Raw genomic sequence first — 27,855 nt, 5'->3', positions numbered from 1 at the left:
TCCCCGTTTAGAGTGTCATTTAATTAGCAGATGGCACATTTTGTTTGCTGTGGTCTCAGGGGCAACTACATGTGCAGCACTGACACCAGATTTAAAATGTGTGCAGCAGCAAAAACAGCCATCATGGAAAACATCTGGTCGTTGTGTGAAAGTGTTCAGTGAGATGGGAAACGCTGCAGCAAGTACATATATTGGAAATGGGACAAGGACAAGTTTGTCATAAATATCTTCTTATTCCTTTCGTGTTTGCCATACATCTCTGGAGACCTATTTCTAGAGCAATTGGGACATTTTTTTCTTTCAAAGGGTTGTTGAGGGATTGAGGTTACCTCAGAGTAGGTGTGAAGAGATGAGAAAGGCCAGAATCTCTAAATACCCCATTTAAATGCATTGTGAGAAAAAGATAGGGAAGGTGGGAAAGAAAGGCCCAGATAGCGAGGGAGACGGATGGTGGAGCATACTCGAAAGGACAGCAAAGTGGAGATGGCGTAGCGTGTCTTTCAGCAAGGTAGAGAGAAAAAGAGCAAGTGGAATGAGGGAGGGAGATGGGTCTGATATTGAGCCCCATCATAAATCCTGAAAAACTCAGAACCCTCAGATATCTATTTCTCAGGGACAAAAAGTGTCTTATGTCTCCACTGTCCTTCCTCTCTGGCACAGTGTGTTGTTGCTCCCCTTTATGTGAAACAGGGACGCTTTAATCATCAGCAAGTGTTCTTGTGGATAAAAAGGCTGATAAAACACCATGTGCGTGCATTAAAATGTGCAGCCAGTCCTGGTGTTAGTTGTTGCTGTTAGTTTTTAGTTGTTTTTTTATATATCAAAAGTCCTTTTTTCTCCTTCCTGGGAAAATGACATTAGCTTTGATGGTTCCTTTTGAACTCCTCCTTTGGGAAAATAATTCAACCGGATGTGATTTGCGGCAGCGGGTTAACCCCATCATGTAAAACAGTACTCGACACTTAGCTCTTGGGTTGTGGCAGTTTGCAGAGCGATATCAAAGGAGGAGCTGTGTGTGCAGATGTTTACATTTACAAAGAATGTGGCTGAGATCTATTATTTCCTTCAACCTGCTCCTTTTATATCTTAGAGCGCAGGAGGGAGAGGTGTGTGTGTATGTGTGGAGGTCGACGGTCCTCTTCGGCTTCATATTGTACTGTTTTCAGTAAGCCACACCAACTTTTACTGATCCAATAAAAAAAGAAAAGAAACGGACTTAAATCTATGTGGTTGTATTTTACTCCACTCCTGTACCATTTCATTCTGAATTAAATCACATTAAACAAGATTAACACACTTATCATTTCACTGTGACTTTGGACATCCATAAGACAAACAAAATACTTCATGCTCAAAATACTGAAGGGTCAGATGTTTTAAAATGTCCAAAATCTATTATATTTATGATCATGTGTAGAATTTGAATATATTATACAGCCCAATATATTTGATATATCATTTGAATCTGAGTCTACTGAGGCGTTTGAGAGCTAATTTCACCCTCATCCCTAAATTCATCAGCAGTGATACAACAGCATAATAACATAGGGTGACACGGTAACACACACACTGGGACACACTTAAACACACAGTGCTGTTTTTCTGAAGGCAACCATTGAGGCGTCACTGACAGTTAGGGCATTATGTCTCAGCCTAGTGAAGCAGAAAAGACAGCCCTGTCAACAATTAGGTAACCTAAATACTACACTCTCTCTCTTTCGTTCTCTCTCTCCCTCTCTATCTCTCTCTCTCTCTCTCTGTGCCACTGTACATCACCCATAAGTCATGACTCTGAAAATGCAATCCCTCTTCACCTATCTCTCCCTTCATCTCTTTCCCTCCACTGTGCCAGGTTTGAAAGAGTAATGACAGAGAGGGGCATAGACAACAAAAAAAAGGGTTGATGGAAAAAAGCAGTTTCGGTTTGGGCGAGCAAGATAGGAGAAGCCGGCAAGCAAACAATAGAGAGACAGAAAGTGAGAGAGAAAGAGAAAGGAAGCAGGTGACCATGTGAAATAGGCACACTTTAAACCATCACTGACTCTCTTGGCTGTTATCTGTCACCACACTGCTCCTCTTTTTTCTCAGCACAGCCAGAGATACCTACAGCCACCAGTTCATCTTCAACCAGTGCTCGGGGGGACAGAGAGAGGAAGGAGAGTCAAAGGCAAAGCACAGATGTCGAAGGGAGAGGAAAAAATAGGAAAGAGTGAGTTGATAGAGAAAATGAGGGCGAAAAGCAAAGACTATTGATTGAGTTCATTAAGGGCACAATGAGTGATGCAGTGGTTAAACAACTTATGTTTGCGTGGTATCCATATATGTCAAACATAAGGCTGGGCCGTGATGGCTATTTCAATCACTTCTTTCCGATTATGGGCAGCTTTCACTTTGAACAAGGTGGCTGCTGTTTAACATAAATATACAATAAATGTGGTTAAATTAGTAATACAATATAGATAAAATACTGTATTTTTCGTGCAAAGTGGACAGTTTGTATTTGATGTGTTTGTTTTACGTCTTAGGAAGCAAAATACCCCTTGTCAACGCAGTCTTGCTGCCCATACTAGTGGACATTGTTCCATCTATTTATTTGTCAGGCTTCTGTTATGTGATCTGTCTTCAGCAGGGCTAAAATAATATGGCAAAAGGTGCGTGTTCACAATGCATAGGTTAAGTGAAGTGGTGTGAATTTGAAGCAAATCAAACTGAGGCCATGCCTAGAGGCGTATGATCAGTCAGTAAGTCAGTCGGTCAGTCACCGACATTCATAGAGAGAACTGTCTCCATAGTACTGAGAGTCCAGCAAAAATCTGAACAGTTGTGAAATCTGAAGAATATCGCCTGAATATCGTCACCATCCAGCTAACCCCCTCCCCTGTCTCTCTCTCACACACACACAGCACACATGCTTCTGGCCTGTATGTGGGGTTAATGGTAGATGTTTACCCGTGGTAATGGAGGGGATAATGATGTGAGTATGAACTGCTCTTCCCTTTCTAACGATGCAACCAAATTGCCAGAGGCCAGTCATTTTCTGCAGTGGTACTGTTAATCTACAATCTGTTGGGATCATACAGCCCTCCAGCTGAAAGACCCTGCCACCTCCAACTCCCCACCCCCCAAAAAAGCAATTGTATGCAACAGCCAAACAGACAAATTCTGCCAAATGTCATATGAAACAATGCTATGTTGTTACCAAGCCTAGCGTCTATTATAGTAGCCTTAGTTTTGCTTAGTGCCCTGCAGCTTCATGTGTCCTTAAGGACCTTTATACACACACACACACACACACACACACACACACACACACACACACACACACACACACACACACACACACACACACACACACACACACACACACACACACACACACACACACACACACATTCACAGCATAATAATGCACAATTTCTCTGTGATGGGATAAGCAATGCTTGATTTCTCCATCGTTTGATATCTTAACAAGCATGCAAACTTTTATTTCTTTTCTCTTTGTGCTGGTTCACTCCGTTCCCTCGCTCTCCTCACACCGCGGCACAGTTGAATGACTCACAGCCGCATGAATCAGCCCAGTCAGATCCAGCCTGAGCTATTTTTAGCCTGCCCATTAAGAAGTTTTGGAGTGTGTCTGCACTCCCCCAGAATGCTTAAACATCAGCGTTGCTGCGGCAGCTGAGACTGACACGGACAGAGCAAGTTGGAGGGTAGAGTGGAGGAGAGAGGTAAGGAAGGATAGAGAGAGATAGAGCAATGGATTGGTGAGGGATCATACAGGTAGTCGTCTGAACAAAAGTGTGAGGCTATCAGCATGTTTTATTTTCTGTGGGCTTTTTGTAGTTTGGCTCTTACCTATTCATGTCTGAGGGGCAAGGTCAATAGTTTTGCTGTTACAGCGATGGATTTCAGTCATTATCTGATGCCATTCAATGGCAGTTGTAGACAATTTCACACCATTTCACAATGAGCATATTTTTACGGACATTGTCACCTTAAAAGATAGATACGTGGGGCTATATTTTTTAGCAAATGTAAATATCAGCATCAGTCAGAGATATTCTTGACATGGGCAGAGCAAGTATTACTTGAGTAATATTACATTATATTGAAAATAGAAATGACTGTGTTGTAGAAGCTATGTTCCCAAAAAGAAACTATTTTCAATGCTAGAAAGAGTAACTGTTGAATAATGTTATCTTATGTATGTATTGCACATCATTCTTTGAGTTCTGTGGGGGTGGATGGTGCATATTTAACTTGATGGTAGTGATCAGAAAGAGCAGCAGTTATGTACAGTATGAAGTTGTTCGATTCTATCGCTCAGCCATGAAAATGGTTTGTTGGAGCTCAAGGACATCAGCTGCTGACCAGCATGACCTGAAGTACATTAGACTTCCCCTTATAAAACCCTTCTTGCTGTTGCCATCTCTAGTTCTTTATTTTAATTTTTAAAGCAGATATAATATAAGCAGGAGCTGCTTAATTCCTTTTTAAAATGTTGACACTGTTAAACGTATCTCTCTAGAATTGTTTAGAATTGTTTAAGATACATGTTGCTCTGCTGACTGGCAACTTCATACTCGCTTGTCCATCCCCTTTTATTCTTTCCACTATCCCTTTTTTCCCTTTCTCTCTCTCTTGTTGTTGCTTCCCTGCTTCCGTCCACTTGTATTTTCATTTTGTCATTTTATGAGCTTTTCAAGGGCAGGGCCAGTCTTCACCCTTTAAACCTAGAGCATCACCCTAGCATGATGAATATGAATGTTTTGTGTGTTAGCAAGGCCAGATTGAAGATACAGTATGTTGGTAACTGGGGATCGACCGATATGGATTTTTCAGGGCCGATACCGAAACCGATGATTAATAATCAAGGAAAACGATATTTAGAACCGATATTCATTTGCAGTAAAAATGAAGAGTAACTTTTTGTAGAATAACACAAACTCAAACACAAATCTTAATTGAAATGCCTCTGGCAATATGTTTTATTATTTTAAAGGGATAGTTCAACATTTTGGCAAATTGGCCTATTGCCATAATCCCTATAGTTTTAGGAGTAGGTTCGTTACCTTTATTTGTTGGTGCAAGCTATTTTTAGAACCGCGGATCCGAGTTGTGAAATGACACTCGGATGCCGCCCAAGCCGAGCGAGTACTCGAGTACTTGGATATCGGCTACAGCCCTAGTAATTGTGCGTCTGGCCCAAATTGTGAAGCGGCGGCGGTTATTAAGTAGTGGTGGGCCATTACGATGGTCATGATCACAATGCTGTGGTGTTTTTAAAACTTCAGCATAGACGGTTTATATTGCAAGTTCGACCGTTTCACCATTCACCGGAGCAATCTGCTTCTCCTCCTTGTCTTTGGCACTGCATGTAGAGGCTTCAGTGTTGATTGACTAACCAATCAGTGTGGGCTGTGGGCGGGACATTGTTACAAGAGTGGTGACTTCAGGCAGAGAGACACTGCGTCAGCGTCAGTGCCAAAGGAGCGTGTTTTAAAATTAATTCATGCTGATAATCGTAAAAATGCCGATAATTGGTCGATCCCTATATGGTAACACCAGCCTCTTTCTTATCACACCTTTACCCTCTCTTTTCTGCAGAGGAGGCTGAAAATCACAGATTTTATTTCTCCCCTTCTGAATCTCCTTAGAAACTGTGCATGCTTCAGGCTTAAGAGAATTGCTCAGTGGCGCCTCAACAGGAGCTGTGAAATGAGGGAAAAAAATTAATGGATTAAGTTGCATGCATTTGAGGGCATTACCCTCATCTTATCTATCAGGTGTAATGATTATTGGAATTACAATTTTTCTTTTTGTTTTGTATTGATACTATATTGTATTTATATTTTGTGATATCTGCCATATAAAAAAATGAGCCTGCTCTCGTTAATTTAGAATTTATACTGCATACTGTACAAATAAACAGAATAGTCATTATGTGAATGTGGTTTTAATCCCCCGCTGTGTCTTGATTGTGTATCAAGCACCCTCATGGTCGTCCGATCACTTATTCCATCTTCTTGTTTTATCATAGGAAAGGAAGTTCCACATTTAATGTCTCATTGTTCAGATTTATAAAGGCTGTAGTTTTACTACTCTCAAAGGTTAAACAGGGAAAGCTCATAAAAATAACTAACAGAGAAGCATTTACCTTTCAGTGACAAACTACTTTCTGTTAAGTTCTCTCATGGTGCCATAAATCTGTCCATATGGGCCCAGACTGCAAATCACACAGATACTGACTTCAGTCAGTAACTCTTGTGCCTACTTGTAAAGTACCATGCAAGTATGCAAATGCTGACACCACAGAGCAGCGTATGTGCACATGCATGCAAATGGACAGGCTTTTTTCTTTCCTTTTTTTACATGTGTATGCTTATGCACATGCACACACTTTAGTTATTGTCTATACTTTGTGTGGAGTCAGCAGATAGATTAGCATAGCCAACTAATCCATCTTATTAGAAGGGCAGGAGAGAGTGTAAACTACAGGTTGAAAGACACGTCTTTGGTATTAAGGTTTAGCTGAGTCAGTGTTATGGACTGGCAGTTCAAGAGGAGGTCTGCCGCTGAAAAAACCCACATGAGGCGTCCTACAGTGACATTCCTCAAGGTGTTAGAGTGTGTGTACGTGTGTGAGTGTCGTTGTTGTTTGTTTGTTCACAGCAGAGTGATGGCCACTATCTGTACTTTTCATCAGAAGTCAGTCAGGTGTGTTGAGCCATCTCTCTCTCTCTCTCTCCCGCTCTCTATTGAGGACAGAGGCATATCAAATCATAATAGATGGTGATGCTATTTGAACAATGAATCAAAGCTGAATCAGGTCTCGCAGTTGAGCAGAGACATATCACTTTTGACAGGGGCCGTATTGTGTTGGCAGCAGGTCACACACATGCACGTACGCACACACACTTGCACACACGCAAACAAAGCACATACACACGGGCAGGTTACAGCATTTTTTTTCTCCGAAAGTCTATTTCACAGTGTCAGGGCTGCTCATACATACAATATTCACCTGTAGTATTTGTTCTCACACAGTTGGTTGAATCATTTTGTTTATGTAAGCTTTTTGACCGCAGTGACTCGACAGCTTGTGGTGTGCGCGTGTGTGTCTGCGTGGTGTCACATCTAAAAGAAATGTGGCACCTCACACACACCCAGAGCAGCTTACCTGGCAGAGCTGTAAAGCATCCCTCTGACTGGGCATGACTAATCATACACCTACCTCTACACCAGGACACCCCTGTCTCACTCTCCTCCTCGCTCTCCCTCACTCTCCTGTAGAGCTGGACCAGGCAAATTACAAATCTCTTTTGATTTGAATCGTTTTGCTCAGTTCAAAGTTTCATAACTACAGACTGTGTAGTTATTTTGTTCCTAAGCCAAGTGATCAGCACATCAGTGAAGAAAGAGGAGAATTCGTATAAACCTGCTTTTATAGTTTTTTAGAAAGCCTTAAAGGGACAACGAGGAGTCTTGGAAAGCAATGTGTTTCCTACTACATTTACCATGAGCCTCCGCGTGCACGATGAAATTCTTGGACCGGCGCAAGACGGACGTCTTGCCAAGAATGTTTTCATTCATCAAGAATTAAAGTCAGAGGTTCAAAGAGGTTCAGATACCGTCGTAGTCCCGACCATAAACAGTGATTCGGCGGCGTTATTCTCATGACCCGCCAGGCAGCGTCCGCGAAACCAAAAGTAAGGAAACGCTGGTCGGCTCGCCCAGCATTTCCGCCACCACTAATAATAACAAAATAACGATTGAGACAAAACGATATATTTATCGAAAATTGACCCATTAACAAGTGTCAGTAACGTAGATTCATCCACATTAATATGAGACTTTTTTATTGTCGCAGAAGTTTTCGTTCTGCCGCTGGAGAAACTCCTCGTTGTCCCTTTAAAACACAGAGTAACGTATTATGTATTGTATGGCTGAGCTGCCTGTCACATTTTTTTGTGAGGGAGGATCCAGTACATGAAGCTACTGATTCAGTTACATTGATAATACAGTACATTCAGTTTTATAAAAGGCTTCAGCATTAAAGGTACTTTTGTCCCTGTGCTGAAAGCTCCTCCTCACCTCCTTCCTTTCTCTCTCCTAGAATATGTGTTTGTGCGTCTGTGCTTGTCTGAGCGTATCTGGGCTTATCTTGACCTTGACTCAAAGGCATGTCGTGATCAGCCGTCACAGTGTTTGAAGAGCTCGTACAGTAGTACAGTAGTTGCTGCCTGTTGTCTGAATTTGACTGAATTATTCAAGGCTTCTTCCACTTTGACAGAAGCTGAGGTATTTATAGGCGTTGGTCTCTGCCTCCGACACTTACACGGTAACAACGAGCTCTCTGAAGGCTCTTCAACAAACCAACCAGTTCTGCGGGAGAGGAGGAGAAAGAGAGACGGCAGAGAAGCAGAGATGTGAAATATACGCTGGAGACCGATTACAGAATGGGACAGTTTTCGGTACTACTCGTCCTGGAAGTCTTATTTCACTCCCATAACGGAGAAAAGTGGAGCTCTCTAACAAGAATATGGTGCTGAGATATTCTGAATGGCCAACTGCACAAAATGGATGTTTCGCTTTCAGTTGTGTCAAGGCGAGGATGAGGGGGAGGCCAGGCACAGCTCTGCTCATTGATTCAAGCTGGGAAACGGACCAGTATCGGGGTGGAGGGCCGACCCGCTGGTCACAATCTTAGAAAGGGAGTTGTAAAGATATAGAGCTGGAAAAAATGGACTGCTGTCCTGTCATGGTATCAGATCTTCCAGTGCTGTGTAGCAGGATAGATGGGGTGGTAACAGTCGTGAAGGCAGAGCATCCAAACTCCACATGTCATGACCTGTACTGGGGTAAGTCTCTCCCTGCCCACAGCTCTTTGCACTGTTTCTTACATCAGGACACTAGTTGTCATACAGCATGTAAAGTGGTATCATGTCAGAGAAACTGTAATTTGTGAGAAACTTGCAATGTGACTCAGCACTAGGAGAATTGTAGTAAAGACAGGAGGGTGGTGTCTGCAAGCGTACAAACGTTTCCATTTTTAGCAGAGTAGGGTGTACAATACCACAATTTGAAGTGACTGTGACTGATGGCTTGGTTCAGTGCAAAAAATACAACACATTAGAACTGGAGAGAGTATTTGACTGCTTGTCAAATAAATATTTTACAACAAAGAACTCATTAAAGGTCTTCTCAATCATTTGTCCACTTCTTTGTCCATGGTATCATTTGCCTTGTCTTTATCTCAGCCCCACCCTGCCTTATAAATGAAGAGGCTTTTTGTTTTATTCTTGAACATGTCTGTGTTTGTCATTGAAGGCTCTTACCGATGCGTCCCTTTCAATATAGATATGTCATGGGTATCAAATAACTCCCATTACTCGGGTGACCTTCTTCTGCACTTGATGAAATGAGAGAGGGCAGATCTGCAATATTAACTTATAGTGAAATCGTTCAATACTTGATAGCTTTGATGAACTCTTTTCCTTTAGTGCAGCATTATTAGATCTCATCTCCTATTCTATTCTATTTTATTAATGCCCTTTCTTCCTAAAAGAACATTAGTACTGCATTGTCATTGTCTTAGTCTGTACTTTGATCAAAGTGCCTTGTAGTGCTTATAGTGAAAGGATGGTATTAAGTTTACAATTCCTGCCCTCCCTCCCTCTGTCCCTCCCTCCCTCTCTCACTCTTTCTTTGTCATTCCCTTGTGGCTTCTGCAGTGTGAGACGGTTAGTCATGATGTGTAAAAGACTCAGCAGAGAAAACTTTAATTACCAGTTGATATAAGATTGTACCAGAAAAAAATGTCAGTATTAGTCATTTTTTAAAACACATGAAACATCTTGGTGTGTTTGTTAACACTTACCTGACATGCAAACTGTTAGTGGTTATGTTTTATGTTATGTGAACACCAGACACTGCAGTTTGCTTCATGTCTTGGTTTTAGATGACAGATAGAGATAGAGATAGAGATCTTTCCCTAACCATAGCAATGCCCCTGAATTTCCTTTTCCTTTTAACTTTAAAGATTTTAGTTGGTTGATTCAGCTACACCCATGGTTGCTGTGGCAACAGCAAACAGAAAAGCAAATGATGTAGCTCTCACACTAAAACTGGATACCAAGTCGAGGAGTTGGGCATGTGCAGCCTGTTGTCTGCAGCTTTTCATCTAACAGCTCCCTGCAATGTTTGAACCTGATTTGATTTAAGTGTTGGACTTGCACTGAGTTTGGCAGTAAATGCACTCAATCATACACTGTGTAGACCATTTGCAGGTCAGGGTTATGCCCAAGATTAACTAGTATATACAATGTGTGTCTAAACCATCAGAAGGCAAAAGTGTTATAGCTGGCTGTCACTGAGAGGGACAAAATATGGTCATCGATTGAATATGGGCATAATTGTTCAGTCTCTTATGGAAGGCATTCATAGTGGTGCACTCGATTGTATACGTGAAAAGTGAAATAGCTGTGTAACAAATAGAAACAGAGAGCTCCACAGAAGTCCAGCCCCTGGCTATTTTCTCCAATCACATTGTGAAGTGGGTGTGAATGTCTAATTGTCAGTTTCAGAAACTGCCTCCACATCCCCTCAGCTCTGACATTGGTCGCTCACTGGATCAAATGCCCGTGTCCTAAGAATTCCCTGTGCATGACCACACAATTGCAAATATAGAGACATGATACTGCTATAAATGCAGTAAATAGATATTGGAGACAAATTGCAAACCAAAAAAAAAATATTGAGGATCATAATTTTGACCAAGATTCCAGATAATAAAAACATCAATGTGAATGAATTGTGTCTGCCGCTGTAACATGGGTGGTTTTAGAAGACGCCCATTCGGACTATTAAGCAGGATACAGACTTATCAACTCTCAACAGCGCTTTTCACTGTCAGTCTGTTGTCATTTACTCCCCTCCCCCCTCTGTCTATTCTTTCTAATCTGTCCTCCCTGTCTTCCCACACTATTTTGTTTCTTCCCTTCTCATCTTTCTCCTTTTCTTCCGACACTCCCCACTTTCCACTTAATTAAGTTACCCTACATTTGCTTTATCGTGTCCGTGTATGCAGACAAATGGCTTGATGAAAAGATTTGGTGGTGCATCACACCCATATGAAAGGTATGTGCCCTACAGTTGAAGTCACCTTTGATGTTGAACATTATTCAGTAGCTCCAAACCATGTGCATGGTTTGTTTGAATTCCTTCTATGTACAGAACAGATAAAGATTAAATTAATACAGAGCCTGCTGCTTATAGTTTTTCTTTTGTACTGACTTGTGTCCTCTCCGTCACACTGTCCTATATTGTGGAGCATGACTAATTTTATCCAGGAAAGAAAAACTAATTCACCTTTCTTTCTTTTTTTAAGTCTTATTCAAGAACAGTTTTGTAGGGAAATAGAAAACAAGGGATAGACAAAAGAAGGTGAAGAGAAGAAGTAGAAGAAAAATACTTCCTTCATCCCCTGGAGGGAAATTCAAATTGTCCAGCTTCTCTAACCTAAATAAAATGATATGATATAAATGCCAAGTAAACGTGTAAAGCCTAACAAAAGGCATTGTGCATTTTGATGGCAGCAGGAATGAAGGATTTCCTGAATCTTTCTGTTCTGCAGGTCAGGGAAATGAGCCTGTTACTGCAGCTGCTCCTCTGACCTGTGAGAGTCCTGTGTAGAGGGTGTTGGGGGTCACCCAGGATGGCCTCCAGCTTACACCCCATCTTCCACTTAACCACAGCCTCCTCCAGCTCCACTCCCTCTCCCATCACACTGCTACATTTCTTGATGAGCTTGTCTAGTCGGTTCCTGTCCCTGACCCCGATGTTGTTGTTACCCCAGCAGACAATGGCAAATAATGTAACACTTGATGATGGACTGATAGAACATGCACAGCATTACATTAACATTACAGATGTCAAAGGACCCGATTCTTCTCAAAAAGAAGAGGGAAAAGAAAATAAAGGCTCTCCTTGGTGCTGTGTGGAAGTGGGTTAGCCCCATACCCACCTGTATGGTCCAACAACTCCCTGCTGAATCTTTAGAAAGACAGCACAAAAAAAAGAAAAAATGACTGCTTTTATTTTTATGTTTTTCCACAAGCCACCCCTCGCAGGCTGTGAAGCTCTTAAGAAGTGGTTACACCACAGAATCCAGCTTTGTTGTGATTAATTTAAATAATGTTTTAGTATTCAAGATAGAGCATTTACTACTACAGTATGCCCCCTGCTTAGTCTTCTATCCACCTGGTTTAGGAGGTTAACATGCACAACAGGGGGAGAGAGAGAGAGATGGAGGAAAGGAAAGGAAAGGAAAGGAGGGATGCGGAAGGAAAGAATTAAAAAGTCAATGAGGCTCTCTTGATAAGTGTGCATGTTTGTGTGAGTGTGTGTGCATGTTTGTCTGCAGCTCTTATCAGTGCCAGGATAGCACAAGTTAATTCTCATTCATCAGGGTTCGTGTGCGTGCCTGTGCTTCCACACATCTGTCTGTGCGCGTGTGTGTGTGTAATGTGTGTGTGTAATGTGGCATTTGTGTCCTTCAGACAAGGGCAGTGAAGGTGTTACAATCTGTCCAGGATGGACAGGCGCTGTGGGCTGAAATACAGACATTTACAGCAGAACGCTCTCGGAGACATTGCATGTGCAACAGAGTGGGAGAAAGAGCTGCAATATTACAGCATGACATACAGCTTGATGTGCTAAATATGCTTTTATTGCGACTACAATCACACAGCGTTCACAGCTATCACCAGCGAGAACAGACAAACAGTTTATTCACACATTTTTATGGGTGAGTTATTGCTCATTACACAAAACCTTTCAATCTATCCCACATTAAGTTTGTGGATCAGACAGTTGCGCACGGCATTTATCTCTGGAAGTTAGTGAAAGATCAGTGCTGTGTGAAAATTCCTGGGTATTACTATAATAGTACAACAACATTTTAAACTGTAATTTTATAAGGTTAGACTTCTAGACATGTGGTGCCGAGAAAAACAAAATGGCCTGGCATTGGGCACACGGTGCTTTTAGTGGCACAGTAACAAATTGTTGGCCAAAAGGGACCTGTTACAGTAGGCCTTTGTATTTAGTACAGTTATATTAAGTCTCCCTGAAATGCAAAATCTGTTGTCCTTAGTAGTTATTGTTATGGTGCCTTGTAGATGCACCTCCCAGAATTGCCCTGTCAATCAGTTTTCAGAAGTGTAATATCAATGTCCCTGAAAGTTATGAGGTTTAAATTTGTGTCAGTAGCACTGCAGCTGCATTAAGCAGTAAAACAGCTTGCATAGTCTTAAGATTTTGACACACACAGAAAGGAATAAAAGAATTGTTTGGTTTTAATTGTTAAGTTATAAGACTTAGTTTTTCCTGTAAGTCTTGATCCTGGACAGGGTTATCTCTCAGACTGCATGGCCTTATGTTTGAGAATGGGATCCATGGCTTTGTCCATCATAAGTAAGCAAACCCCCAACTGATAGACAACAATGCATTTATTATTTTATTTTACTCTTCTTTGGTCCAGACCAAAGGAACCAGCAACCTGGGTACACCCTCAGCATAAAGCGCTCTTGTTTGCTGTAAACACTTTTGACCAGCGGGTGGCCTTAGTGCATCCCTGAAGCCTACTCAACACAAGTGACACAAAAACCTCAATGCCTCGGTAAAGCACCCCTTCTTTTGTCCCTCACCTCTCCAGGCAGTTGAGTAGCAGGAAGCCTCAATAGCTGAACAGGTGAACAAACTGTTAGGCCACTCCTCGTGGCGACAATCCATTTGCTTTCATTCCTCTCAGATAACCTGCTATTGCTGTCAGCAGAAATATGAAACGCATTACCTCGATTGCAAGTGAGAATTCTTCCCAGGAAAGATCAACTAAGCACCAGGTGTTTGAACAGGAAGCGTAAAAGCTTTAATGAGCTTTGGTGTAGGAGTGAGTGAGTACCGCGGTGTCACATCAGTCCATTCACATTCTGTCTTTCATACCTGTGCTATCTCTCTGTCCTACATAAAATAAAAGTTCCACTTTGATCAAATTCCACTAATCTCTTTTTCATGTACTTCACATCGTCTTTCTACATAATCTTTTACCATCTGTATTTCTGTGTATTTGTTATTCAAGTGCTCAATACCCAAATCAACATTATATGATATTATTATATTCATATAGATATTTTATACGCTTTATTTTAACATGTATAATAAATAGTTAAGTAACACCCAGTGAGTTTGTGACTGTCTTTCTACCCTGGAAGCTCAGTATGTGTATCTGTCCCTCTGTCAGCCCAGATGTTGTAGCTGTGGTGCATATTGGAAAATGCATGTCTTTGTTTTGCGTCCATCTGGTGCTAAACCCCCGTACTGGAAAACAAGCCAAAAAAAAAAGAACCCAGAACAGAACAATAAATCCTTCTATCCTAATTAGGGATTTAGATAAACTTAGTGGACACCCAAAGTCATGTCTCTCATTTCATGCCGGTGTGTGTGTGTGAGGGAGAGAGAGAGAGAGAGAGAGAGAGAGAGAGAGAGAGAGAGAGAGAGAGAGAGGTGGATGCAAGAGGAGTTGAGGTTATCTGTGCTATCAGGGCCCTGCCTTAAGATGCTCCTGGGCTGTACAAAACAGATGACAGCTGTGATGAATGAGCTGCATTTCACACTCATAGGCTGCATCTGTATCACATAGTGCACACACATACTGTACGTACACAAATGCATATACCACTGAGACACACAAAACATATTCACACTCACCAACTCCCAAAATGATCCAGCATTTGGCTGATTCTCTTTTTCTTTTGTCCTTTTTTTGAAGTGAGGACTTTTTTTGATGATGTGCTAGGATGAAAGGGCATATGTGTGTGCAAAAGCTGAGTGGGGGCTATAAAGGACATACTCTAAATGTGTGGGAGAAGACAGGTGCTGACTCATCTGCAACTTTCTTCCCAAATATCACCTTTTCTTTCATCAAGACTTCCCTCTGACAACTAGCGTTAACAAAATGTCACGTCCTTTCTCCCACAACTGGATGTGGAGTTCTGCCCCAGACAAAACACCCATGTTCATGTTTTTTGTTGTTCATTTATATGCGTCCAGATTCATTCAGCCCTCCTCATTAGACTTTTATTTTAGTATATGTTTTTGCACTTTTCTTGTCAGCCACGCCTGAGCAAAGTAAAAAACAATTAACTGGACTTACTTGGACTAAATAAACCTCATCTGATTGGAGTGAGGGACGGTGACCGTGACACCACTTATCTGGCGCGTATACAATGTTGCCATAACATCATTACTTCAGCAGTTTGCCAACACACCGATAAACTGAGGTTTACTTGGAGGAAGATACAGTTTTGCACAGCTACATCCTCAGCCACTTCAAAGGAGCATTCACCTCCTCAGGGAAAAATGCAAACGGATTTCTCACTTCAGCTAAAAAGAGAGAAAATCAAAACTAAACATTTTATACATTTTCAGTTGATTTTGTGGATTTTTCCCTTGTTAGTGAATAAGAGCAGGAGCAAGACAGTAAGACATTTCAGAATATGAAATACTGGACACCTGCTGCTTCTTAAATTCAGAAAGCTTTTTCAAACTGCGTTTTTTTCTTCTTCTTCTTTTCCTGTATTGTTGAACAAATGTGTTTCTAGACAGATAGCCACCTAACAATAAAGTTGTTGCAGATATAGCAGTAACATCGTTATTTGTCAACAATAAAATGTGTTTTGTTGGTGATTTTTCTTTTCAACTAAGCCACAAGTCGGACACATATCAACACAGCCAGTGAGCAGGAGGTGACTCACTGACCAGTTGACTGATATTGTTGCTTTGAGAAGAAGACAAATGCCTGGTAATCAAATACACAGAGCAGGGTCTGTGTATCTGGTTCTGTAATGTAGGGCTTTTGATTAAAACAGCCTCCTTCCTGTGAGTGGGGTGTGTGTAATGAGAGGAGAGCATTTGCAGTCATACTGAAACAAATGAAAGTATGAGAATCCAAGTGATTGTGAGCAGTGCTCCCGGAGAAGCAGGCAAACAGGTTTTTAATAGAGCACCAGATGAAGAAAATGAGAAGGCAGGTGAGAGAGGAGGGAGCAGAGGCTGAAGGGTCAAAGTTAGGCATGAAAATGGGAATTTGGAGGCAGAATGCTGAATCTATTTTCCTTTTCTGCTGTTGTGTCACCAAGTGACAGTGGATGCAGTTATCAGAGCTTCAAGTTGTTCGCCGTTGACAGTCCGTCACTCACACACACAGCCAGATGGACAGGCTTAAATGGATCTGAGGATGCCAGCCACTTCAAGTCCGCTCAGTTACTTTGATCTCCTTCCCTTATCACTCTTTCTCTTTCACATATACAGCATATCTCAACAGCCTGACGTAATGCCTTTACCAGATAGCAGACAGTAAAAAGTGACAGGAAACAGAAACAGGCCAATGTGGGACGAGTGTTATGAGCAAGACTTGTGGCCACATGACAAAGTTGTGTGTTTGTGTCATTATTAGCAACAGTTTATAATCACTATCAATATGATTAGTACTGTGTAGTATAGTACCGATACTTTTATTGATATTAATCATTATATACACAATTATTTCAAATGCTGTCTCACATATATGTCTTAATATGTTGCTTCAGGAAAGAGTTCATGTGTGAAAGGGTCTTGGGGTGTGTTGTCAGCAGATTGCCGTTGTGGAGGTGCAATGTGCATTAATGGGATGAGGAGAGTGCATTGATCTCTATCTGCACTCCCACAGGATAAATCCACCCACATACTGACAGGGACTGCACACACACACACGCACACACACTATATTAAATGAGCTTGACGTGCTTCACATTGTAGTGCATTTCCTGCTTTTAGAAGAATTTTAAATATTTAATGTTTTAAAATCATAGGCTTCCTATTGAACAATGAGTGGCTATACTTCATGGTGAACTTCTCTGTGTTAACTGGATTAGATTTGTCCTGAAATTGTTATACTAACAAACTAGGAGTTGGGGTGGAAGTTTGGGGATTAAAAAAAAAAAGTTAGTGGCAAATCTCACACTACTTTAAAAAAATATATTTTTCCTCAGAAGTTCCTTGATTCAGCTCATTTTCTCAATTCTTCAAATGTTACATCACATAGTGGCAAATGTAGCTGACCTTGCTTTCAAGACACTGCACTCCACTCCAAGCCTCAGATGTTTGGGTGACTGCAAGAGCGCGTCAGATAGGAAATCATAGGAATCATTTTGTCGATGTCCATTTTGACTATTCTGTGAGTGTTCTAAATAAGTCAAAACTAGTTGTTGTTGTTTTGTTTTTTTTATATCATGCCTTCTCTTAAAATTTAAAAATTTGAATTTCTCAACATAACACCAAAACCTGATTTATTTATACATGCAAAAAAAAAAAACATAGTAATAGAGTCATTAACTTTTAAAATCAAATCCACCAATACATAAATATTTCAACCTATTATGAACTATTTCCTCTCCTCCCTCCTCTTTTTCCTTCTTCTTCTTCTTCTTCTTCTTCTTCTTCTTCTTCTTCTTCTTCTTCTTCTCCTCATAAAAAGTATTTTTAATATATATTTTTTGCCTTTCAAGATGTTTTCAGTCTTTGATGTCAGTATTTACTATTATAGGCAAATATGAATGCAGAACTATTGGAGGTAGTTGATTGTCTGATTGGATTAAAGGATGTTTAATTTGCTTTGCAGAGACTCGGGAGGACCGCACTAAGAGACTGTTCAGACACTACACTGTGGGATCCTACGACAACTTCACCTCATACAGGTATAGCCTCTTTCTCTGAGTTGTCATGCCACTTCCGTGTGCAGGCCATGAGCATAAGAGCATACTATACTGCACCAATAATACTAGTCACATCACATATAGACTGCGTCCTTACCTTAAGAGGTTAATGAACAGTTTGAGTTCTTGGGAGCTGCTGCCATCTAAAGGCATCATGCAGCCAGTGCACCCAGTTGTAAAAAAATAAATAAATAGAAGGGCAACTCTTTGTCTAAACAATGCATAACTCTGCGTAACTGTTACATGTCATCGTATATTCCCTTTGCATCAACCCTAGTATGGTGTCCCTAAATTATTTGCAGCTCTGAGCCGGCCCTAACAGTAACAGTATGTTTTTGTCTGGAAGTGTTGGCACGCAGATATAATACAGTACTTTACATGTGTATAAGTTGCTGCCAGGACATTTTGAGTCAATTCCGCCCCTGTCTCAGGCCGACATTTATTGTGTACAGGATGTACAGAGTGCAGACTCTCCTTTTAGTCAGATGTGTTAGCTGAGGGTGTTGTTATGATGCAAATTCTCATTTTAATGCCATAGTATGTCACACAGAGAGACCTAGAGCTAGTGAGGGAGTGAGCATTGTTTCCATCCAATTGCTCAGCCTTTTATGAAATGTCAGGTTCTTTCTTTCTAGGTTTTAAATGGATTAAGTGTCACTTGTGGTGCCAGGGCTGAAGGTTTTTTATTATTAACATTACTACAGGAACAAGCTTGTGATAGTCACAGACTCTACATGGTATGGATACGTTTTTTTTTTTTTGAAGAGATTGGTAGTCCTTTTAACCAAATAGAGTTTAGCGTGTATAGGAAAATGGATGGTAAGGCAAAATTTTAATTGATTTCAAAAGTTACTGCAGTTAAAACTCTGAAATAAATCATATCAGATTACAGCTATAGCTATGATTTTGAAGGCCCAGATTCAACATATGAATGTCTAAATAAAATAGCAGCTGCATATACCAGAAAGAGGCCTAGATAGGTCAAAAACTTTGTGAGTTATGTTGCACAGCTTCTTCGATCGATATTTGAACTGCAGTCTGAGGAATCATAAATGTCAAAGGACAGATTTATTTTCAGGAAATGTGACTCTTACTTCACAGTCTTGAGATAAGTAGGCGGATATACAAGTAGACTGTGAACAAGGACAGTGAACATGTTGCATTAATGTGGCATTTTGGGGCATCAAGCAGGGAAGGAAGCATAGAGGATGAAAGGGATTCGGACTTAAACAAAGCACCGTAGTGATGCTTAACCAACACCGTTTTCTGTGCATGATAAGTGGTGCAAAAGTGGATAGATAGCTTTTCATGAAAACAAACCTTTGACCTCCCTCCTGCAGAAAGGTTTGTTACGGGTCTCCTGGCTCCAGCAGCAGGAGCTTTGTGTTCCCTTGGTAAGTCTGAGAGAGTGGAGTGTAACTAAGCTAATGGAGACTGCAGCCGCCCACTGAGTCGCAACCTGAACACCAGCTCTCTACATCTGCCTGAGTCTGTGACGCAGGATGACAGATAATGCTGAAAATCACAAATACTCGGAAGCTCAGAGCTTTTGTGATGGTGTTCAGGCTGTAAAGTGGCTGCAGTCCCCTCAGTCAGAGTGTGTTGTGGAGAGATTTGAAGATACAAGTAAAGCCCGCAGTTTCTCTGTCATCTGTACCAGTGTTAAGGAACACTGGGTTATAATTACTTGAGGCCAGACACGCCAAGGTCACCTTAAAGTTTTTCATGACACATTTAGAATTAAATCTGACTTACTCGTTGTTGCAATATTACAACTCAGGTAAGGATATAATCTAAATCTCTGTCTGTTTCTTTGTTGAAGGACGTGTGGTCTGAACACCCATCGTGCTAAAGACTGCTTTACTAACTCTGCTTTGGTTGTGGCTCACAGGCTTTGGAATACACACGCATAGCTCGAGAAAATGCACACAAGTACAAGTGTGTACAGGCCTTTTCCAAGTTTACATACACCACCCAACAGTCTTCACCTCTCAACACTCAGGCAAATCAGGCATTGATGAACTGCTCTCTGCTTCTGTTTACCTCCTATTCCTTCTGTCATTAGTCAGGCGATAATATTGCATCTTAGCCATCTCTTTCAGTTTCTTCAGCAGAAGCCCTCCAGAACACCCTCCTCAGCTGCAGCCTCATCTGAAGGATCAACCAGGAGATTGATTCACTCTTAGGCTTTATCCCAAAGATATTTCAATCATGAGGACTCTCTCTGCTCGCTCTTTTTCACCCTCTCGCTCTCTCTACCTCTGTCCACTCTGTCCGTGTGTGTGCGTGTGTGTGTCTCAAAATACTCGTACAACCCCCTGGACATCCTGAGCCGTGGCTTTTAACTTGATTGATTAACAGGAAAGAAAGCGTGTGCGCGTGTGTGTGTGTGTGCGCGCCTCGTCTCAATCTCCTCCCACTTCTCATCCCCCACCGACCGACCGACCCTCTTTACTCCCCTGCCCTTCTTCTCGCCCCTCTCGCCGTGTGTGTGTGTGTGTGTGTGTGAGGATGGTGTTGGATTCATACCTGCTCTCCCTCTGTTCTCTCCTTCACAGTGACTATATCATAGAGGAGAAGAATGCTGTTTTACAGAAGAAAGAAAATGAGGGGTTTGGCTTTGTCCTGCGGGGAGCCAAAGGTGAGATGAACAAACACACACACACACACCTTTACCAAAATATTCTGATTTACTCTATACCTGTTTTCAACGTGTGTAAGTTTTGATGTATGAAGTAGTTTGTTGATCTGAGTCACTGAGTATGGCTCAGTTTCCATTGTCAACGTGTGAGTCAACAACATGACCAGCTTTGGTCAACACTCAGCTTGTATACTCAGACACACTGAGGCGTGTGTATATGTGTGTGTGTGTGTGTGTGTGTGTGTGTGTGTGTGTGTGTGTGTGTGTGTGTGTGTGTGTGTGTGTGTGTGTGTGTGTGTGTGTGTGTGTGTGTGTGTGTGTGTGTGTGTGTGTGTGTGTGTGTGTGCCTGTGTGTGTGAACGCATGAAGCCCCTTTGGTGGCGTCATCCTTGGCTGAGCTGTCAGCTAGCTGTCCCATCTGTTCCCCACACATGGCGTTGAGGTTTAGTAGAGGCACACTAGTCTTTCCCCTCCTCTTTTATTTCACCGGTCCTCTGCCTGCTGTTGTTTTGTTTTGTTTTTCCTTTCTGTTGCTGCTCTTCCCTCCTTCATATCCTCCCTGTCCATTATCCTCTCAAAATATTTCAGACAATCACTTTCATACCTTCCGTATTTTAACAGAAATTGCCTTTCTACTCATCTCCATCACTAGAAATTCATTTTACTCACGCACGTGCCAGCTCCCTGCTCATGCCGGTTACCATGGCAACCCCTTTTAGGCACCTTGCCGGGAGTCTGTTACTGCTCCATCACTCACTACCATGGATCTTGGCTCACCCTGCTCTCTTTTATTCACTCTATCTTTTAGTCCCCAGTACCCTTAAACACATGCATGCACACATGCACGCGCACACACACACACACACACACACACACACGCACACACACACATCTAGTCACTGCAGTGCTGTGCCGCTGTGAACTCTCGTGTGTCAGAGATTTTGTTGGATTCGCTCCAAGATTAAATGGAGTTTGTAGTAGCACATTCACTTAACAAAGTGCGCTTGTGCACTGGATGTGTGCATGTGTCTGTTTTTGCATGAAGATGTGTTTGTAGCACCTACATGCACCAGTGATAGGTGCAGCAGATAACAACAATATCCACTCAGGGGAACAAAAAACAGTCAAAGGAGACTATAGATTTTACTCAGCTGTTCTGAGCAGGTTTTCTCTGTGTGCTTTCTCTCAGCTGAGACGCCCATTGAAGAGTTCACCCCCACCCCGGCCTTCCCTGCCCTGCAGTACCTGGAGTCTGTGGACGTGGAGGGAGTGGCCTGGAGGGCTGGTCTGAGGACAGGAGACTTCCTGATTGAGGTAAGTTAGGACAGCTCTTCGTCTTCTTCTTCCTCTTTGAACACATTGGCCTTGAAAATAGCAGAGAAACTTAGTAAAAAAAAACAGCTTACATTCTGTATTAATGATATTAAATGAAATATGAAAATGTTGTATTTGATTCTAATCATGCGAAGTATCCCACCCAGACTGACCAGAATTTAGTAACTATTGTGCTTTAAAGTCAGCACCCCTGTAGAAAACAAGTTTACACTCTGTCTTGTTTTCTCTCAGGTGAATGGGGTGAATGTAGTGAAGGTGGGCCATAAGCAGGTGGTGTCCTTGATCCGGCAAGGGGGCAACAGGCTTCTGATGAAGGTGGTGTCCGTCACGCGCAAACCTGAGTCTGAGGAAGTTGTTCGCAAGAAAGGTAAAGACCAGAGAGGTGGAATGAGCTCCTCTGTGTCCTCTGCTAAATTCACATTTCCAGATGATAACTATTACATTTCAAATGTAATACAAGAATATATTTATTTTTTTATCTGCCAAATGTATAAAAGAGATCCGCCTTACAATTAAATATGACAGAAATCATTTTTTATTTTTTAAAATACTGGCCCAACCATTACTTAACTTGTACATTAGTATGAACGGCAATTTCAGTAAAGCATGTTCCACTAATTATATAGTAATGACCTAATTAAAGTTTGTTGAGGATTATGGGCGTTTTAAAATGACATGTTATTTCTTGCAGCATGTTTCAGTCATTTGATTTTCAGTTGTAATGATAAATTGATGAGTTTTATAACTGCAATGCCATGGAGACATGTAAGTTGGTTTTATGTACAGAGGATTTGGGAAAAGTGTTTCTGTTGTCAAGGTGATTTTTTCCACATTTCCCTGCTGTAAATTTATGTGGTTTCCATGTCAACCAGTGCTCGCCATTACTCAGCTCCCACACAGTCCTGTCACTCTGACCCCAGGACTGTGTACACTGATAGTGTGTGTGTACGTGCGTGTGCATGTGTGTGTGTGTTGATTTTAGAGGTTTACATTTACTCATTTGGCAGACACTTTTATCCAAAGAGAGTTACAAGTGGGAGGGACAACACTAGAGCTTCGATGCAGTAGGAGGCCTTGGTGTGTGTACTAAGCACTACATCTATTGTGCAAGGAGATTAGGTAAAGAAGTGCAGCAAAATGCTCAGTAAGCGCTAGTTAGGCACATTGGGATAGAGGTATTTGGAGAGGAGGTGCTTTCTGAAGGGATGAGTCTTCAAGAGATTCTGGAGGATAGAGAGGGACGCTCCCTCGTCTGGTAAAGTCCAGTAGCTTATGAGGACCCATGTTGGTGCAGAATTGGACCCAAGGAGTTGATGCAAACTGCAAACAGAGGGGGTCCCAGTACTGATCCTTGGTTCACCACTGTGGGGAGGGGAATGGATAGGGTTGCTTGTCGTTGCCACAACACACTGAGGGAGTACCTAACAGTGGACATGCGGCAGGATGACTACAGTATCATTCAGAAGTTTTGACACATTCTCAGTGAGAGAAGTGAATTAGATACATCATTAACCTGTGGAGACCAGTATGTAGTAGGACTACTTACAATTTTGGACCATTGCACTCAGGAGGTGACAAGGTTTTTGACAAGAGGAGGCAGAGAGGAGAGCGTGGCATTGATGTGTGGAGAGTGATATGCCCTTAACCGGTGGAGACTGGTTGTCTCTGAGAGGTTCAAAGCATTGGCATCTGATGACCACCACCTTTTCAGTCAAGGAGGCAAAGATATCAGAGGAGAGGTTTGTGCCTGGTGGGGGTGGGTGGGTAGGTGGTGGTGGTGGGGGGATGAGTAAAGTGTTGAATTTGATGGCTGCTGATCTTATCATTGTGAAAAGTGGTTTTGGCAGCAATAATGTCGGAAGAGAAAGAAGATAGGACTGACTGATAGCCCTTTTGATAAGCAGGGTGGGTTTTGCACCATTTTCTCTTAGTAGCTCTGAGATTGGTATTCAGTGTTGGGTCAGGCAGGTTTGAGTGGGTCATTTTGGTATAGACAACACAGGCTGTTCAGTCATGAGATTAAAGAAGAGCAGAGAGACGCCGTGGAATAGCTGATCTCCAATGAGTAAAATGTGCTAATAGGAGGTAAAGTGGAGGTGAAAACTCAGGAAAAGTAAGTGGGAGATGAGTTGTGGAGGTTGTGGCAGCTCTGTGGCACGTGATGGTCAGAGAGGTGGAGAGCTGCTCACAGTCCATTGCACATTCTCAGATGAGAATGAGCTGAAGTTTTATTCCAGATTTGTGAGTGAGAGAGCTGCAGAACTGTTTTGGTTTAATTGAGTGTATCAGGGTAGTAGCTCAACTGGCAGAGCGTATACCATGTGCTAAGGCTAAGGGTCCGGCCCGGGTTAATGGCAGCATGTCTTTCTCACTCACTCCATCCTGACTCTCCTGTCTATCACCAAAAAATAGCTAAAATACCTAAATAAATCTTTATTTCAGGGACAGGAAGTCTGTAGATATGAAATATGTAGCAGATAATAATGTTGAGAAATAAAACACACCATTGTGTCTCGGTAATCCACAAAATCACCCAGTTGTCCTGTTGGATGGTAAATGACGACCACAGGAACTTTTACCGAAGCAGTCAGCAGAGATACCCAGTGATAAATGAGTTTGACCTAGTTTCAGTGAGACAGTATTGTATTAACTCGTCGTGCTACTTGGCTATTGGCTTGTGGTCTCTTTTAATCTCTACTCCTCCATCTTTCTCTTCTCCACCTCTGTGTATGTCTCATCTCTGTTGTCTGTGTCTTTCTTTATGCTTGTCTCCTTGAAAGAACCCTTTTATAATTTTTTCAGTATGTTTACAAGTCTTTATCACCAGATAAGGTTTATTATTTTTTTTAGAAATATTACTTGTTTGCTTTCTGGCAGAGAGTTTTACCAACTTTTAATGGCTACTTCCAACATGATAATTGTGTGTCAAATTATGCCACAAAGGGAGTCATCTTACTCTGGTGTTATAAACATAATAATGAGTTCAGTGAATTTGAGTGGCCTCCTCAGTCACCTGATCCAAATTCAGTCAAACAGCTTTTGGATGTGGAAGAATGGGAGATTGGCCGCATAAACGTGCAGTTGGCAGAAATTATATGATACAATGATGTCAACTCAAACCAGGATCTCAGAGAAATATTTACAACATCCTGTGGAACTCCTGCCACAAAGAATTGAGGGTGTTTTGAGAGAGAAGCAAGGAAATATTCAGTATCATGGTGGCATCTGTACAGCGTAACACCATAATGGCATATATTTTGAAATGATATGAAACAGTGCATCTATAATTGTACTTAGTGCCTCTACCTTAGTGTCCATTCCATAAAAAATGCCATGTTGTCTACTTCAAAGTTAGCCTATCTCTGTGTGTGTCTTAATTGCTGAGATCACAGATTTGGTGTGAGGTAGAGGGAGTGAGGTGGATTGAAAAGACAACAGTTGATAAGATTACATTCTAGTGAATTGAAGAAAAGATGGGTAGACGGATTCAAGGGCTGATAACACAAAGTGCAAGCAGCTTTGCACAAGTGTTGCTGAGGAGAGGGATTTGTCTCCCTGTTTCAAACTGGTCTTCTTTTTTAACATCCTAAGCTGTGTAGAACGCCCTCCTCCCTGCTCTGCTCCTCCACTGGGACATCTACTACATATTGTGCCGCACCTTTGCACAAATACACAGACGCATGCTCACATATACCCACCTTGCACACTTGCAAGCAAACACACATTCCCTGCACCATGCGAGGCCTCACTACTGCCATCGTTGCCATGGTGACTACACTGCATGTTTGAATTAGGCATTACATTACAGCAAAAGCATCTCTCTCTCTCTCTCTCTCTCTCTCTCTCTCTCTCTCTCTCTCTCTCCCTCTCCCTCTCTCTCTCTCTCTCTCTCTCCCTCTGAGTCTGTCTCTGTCTCTGTTCCTCTCTCTTTCTCCATCCTCCTCCTTCTCCACTGCGCCCCGCTACTGTACCAGAATGTGCAGACTGGTGAGGAAATGAAGATGTTTGATATGGACTGTACCGAAGATGGCGTATGTACACTAGATCTGCAGCTGCTGACAACAGCAGGATAGTTGGGCTCTAGTACGGCACCGAGGCATCCGTGGGATTTAAAGATCTATTGCTCTACGTTGGTGCATTGAGTGTTAGCTGGTCGATGTAAGATAGAGTGAGCTCATCCGGTTGTATAGTGGGGTGTTGTTAGGAAACTTGGGCTTATGCGAGCATGTAGAGACTGCTGCTGTATGTGGACTGCTCGACTGCATGGCGTTACGCTGTTGCTGCAGACATGACTGATTTGGTTTGGTGTCTGTTGTGACCTAATTTAAACCTGTGACTCTGTAGTTTGCATTTCGAACTAACATTTGGCAATTGTGTTTTATGGCTTTGAGTGAGACAGAAACAGCCCAGCCTTGTGTGTATAGTAGGACTGGGAGGCTCCCCTGAGCTTTGTTGTATAAAGTCTGCAGCGCCTCATTTTCCTTAGCTGTTGAATTTACTGTCATCTCTTCATCTGTCAGCCCACATGTCATTATGCCCTCCCTCAGGGAGCTCTCTCTGTGTATCCGCATGTGGTCCAGCATGTGGGAGGATATGCATGTGTGTGTAAGCCGGTGTGTCGGTGTGTTTCTGTCTGATCCACACCTGCTAAATTCCAGACAGGCAGCATATTAAAAGTAAGATGGACGACTTTTTCCCTCTCCTTGCCTCATGCATTTTACTCATTTTCCCTACTGTGGTGGACAAATTCGGTTGTTCTGTGTGCAGCGGGAGGATTCAGAAAGCTAGGAATGTTACAAAGAGGACTGAGCTGTACGTTTACTGCCGCTGGGCTCCTCGACAGAGGGGAATTCTTGCAGCACAAAGACTGAGAAACTGAAAGTCTTGGAGACGCACTGAGGAATCTAAAGGAGTTGGATCTACAGAGAATAAAACATGAAGAAGTTGAGTTCAAACCGTAGCCTGAACAAGGTCCTGGCAAAGTGTGAGGCGTCCAGTTCATCTGAATTTGACCAGATCAAAGCAGTGAAGACAGGATGGGCTGGTCGTCTGGGCGATGCCAAGAGGGCACTGAGTCGCAAAACCAAAGGATTTTCGTCTCCCTCAACCTCAACACCATGCCTTTTCTCCACAGCTCCGCCACCACCCAAGAGAGCTCCAAGCACCACCCTGACACTGCGCTCCAAGTCCATGACCGCTGAGCTTGAAGAACTGGGTGAGTGCCAGAGAGCTGGCATGCAAACTCCAAACTCTCCTCCTCCTATTCTGTCAAATTTCTGCTTTCCCTTTGTCATTAAAACTTGGTGTGTCTCCTAACTTTTAGAATAGTCACTTCTGTTGGCTTGTTCTTGTCATTTTCCCTCCTCTGCTGACGCTATCTTTTTCCCACCAAGCTTCTGCTCGGAGGAGAAGAGGAGGTGAGTCTGAGGCAAGAAACTGACACTTCTCTGAACGTCATATAGATTCATCACTGCTGTGTCAGTTTAAGCAGTGTTGCTTAGAACAGAAGAGCAGAGCACTTGAAACGTGGACTCTCTTTCTTCACTTTTGTCTGTTTTTCTCTCTCTCTGTCATCAAAGGCTCAAAGTGAAGCTGTATTGAGATAGCACAGTAATTTTGAACACAATAATGCAGGGCATGACCTTACATTATAGTGTATAGCTACAGTACATTTTGGAGATGCCCATCACAGGCTGTAGTTGTTTATGTGTTATAAGTACCAGAAATGATGGCACAGTGTCTCTGTCCAATGCTCCTGTCTCTGTATTTAGCTCTCACTCATTTCCTCCTCTACAGAGAGGCTAGATGAGATGTTGGCATCCCAGGAGTCCATATTGCGTTCTCAGCCCCCGGAGGCGGATTACAGAGCGGCCACTGTCAAACAACGGCCTACCAGCAGGAGAATAACACCAGCAGAGATCAGTGTGAGTGCACATCCACACAGATACAACACATGTAATGTTGCACACGTGTATCCATTTCTGTATTGCTTTGTGCTGTTTTGTTCTTGGCATCCTGTGTACAGTTTTACTGAGGCTTCAAAGACACTGAAACTGGCTGATATAA

The 27,855-nt window shown here is 42.2% G+C and overlaps 1 protein-coding gene across 1 annotated transcript in view; it reads left to right on the top strand.

Annotated features, from left to right (window-relative positions):
• Positions 1-27,855, top strand: part of shank3a (SH3 and multiple ankyrin repeat domains 3a) — a 150,576-nt gene that overhangs the window by 110,988 nt on the left and 11,733 nt on the right. Inside the window, 6 exon segments of the mRNA XM_083974021.1 lie at positions 17,720-17,795; positions 20,372-20,454; positions 21,644-21,768; positions 22,021-22,156; positions 26,924-27,004; positions 27,586-27,713. Of these exon segments, the coding sequence (XP_083830147.1) occupies positions 17,720-17,795; positions 20,372-20,454; positions 21,644-21,768; positions 22,021-22,156; positions 26,924-27,004; positions 27,586-27,713 (629 nt within the window).

Source organism: Trachurus trachurus, assembly GCF_905171665.1.
Source record: "Trachurus trachurus genome assembly, chromosome: 6".
NCBI lineage: Eukaryota > Metazoa > Chordata > Actinopteri > Carangiformes > Carangidae > Trachurus > Trachurus trachurus.
The sequence above is the reverse complement of the archived record's forward strand: the minus strand, read 5'-3'. Positions and strand labels throughout refer to the sequence as shown.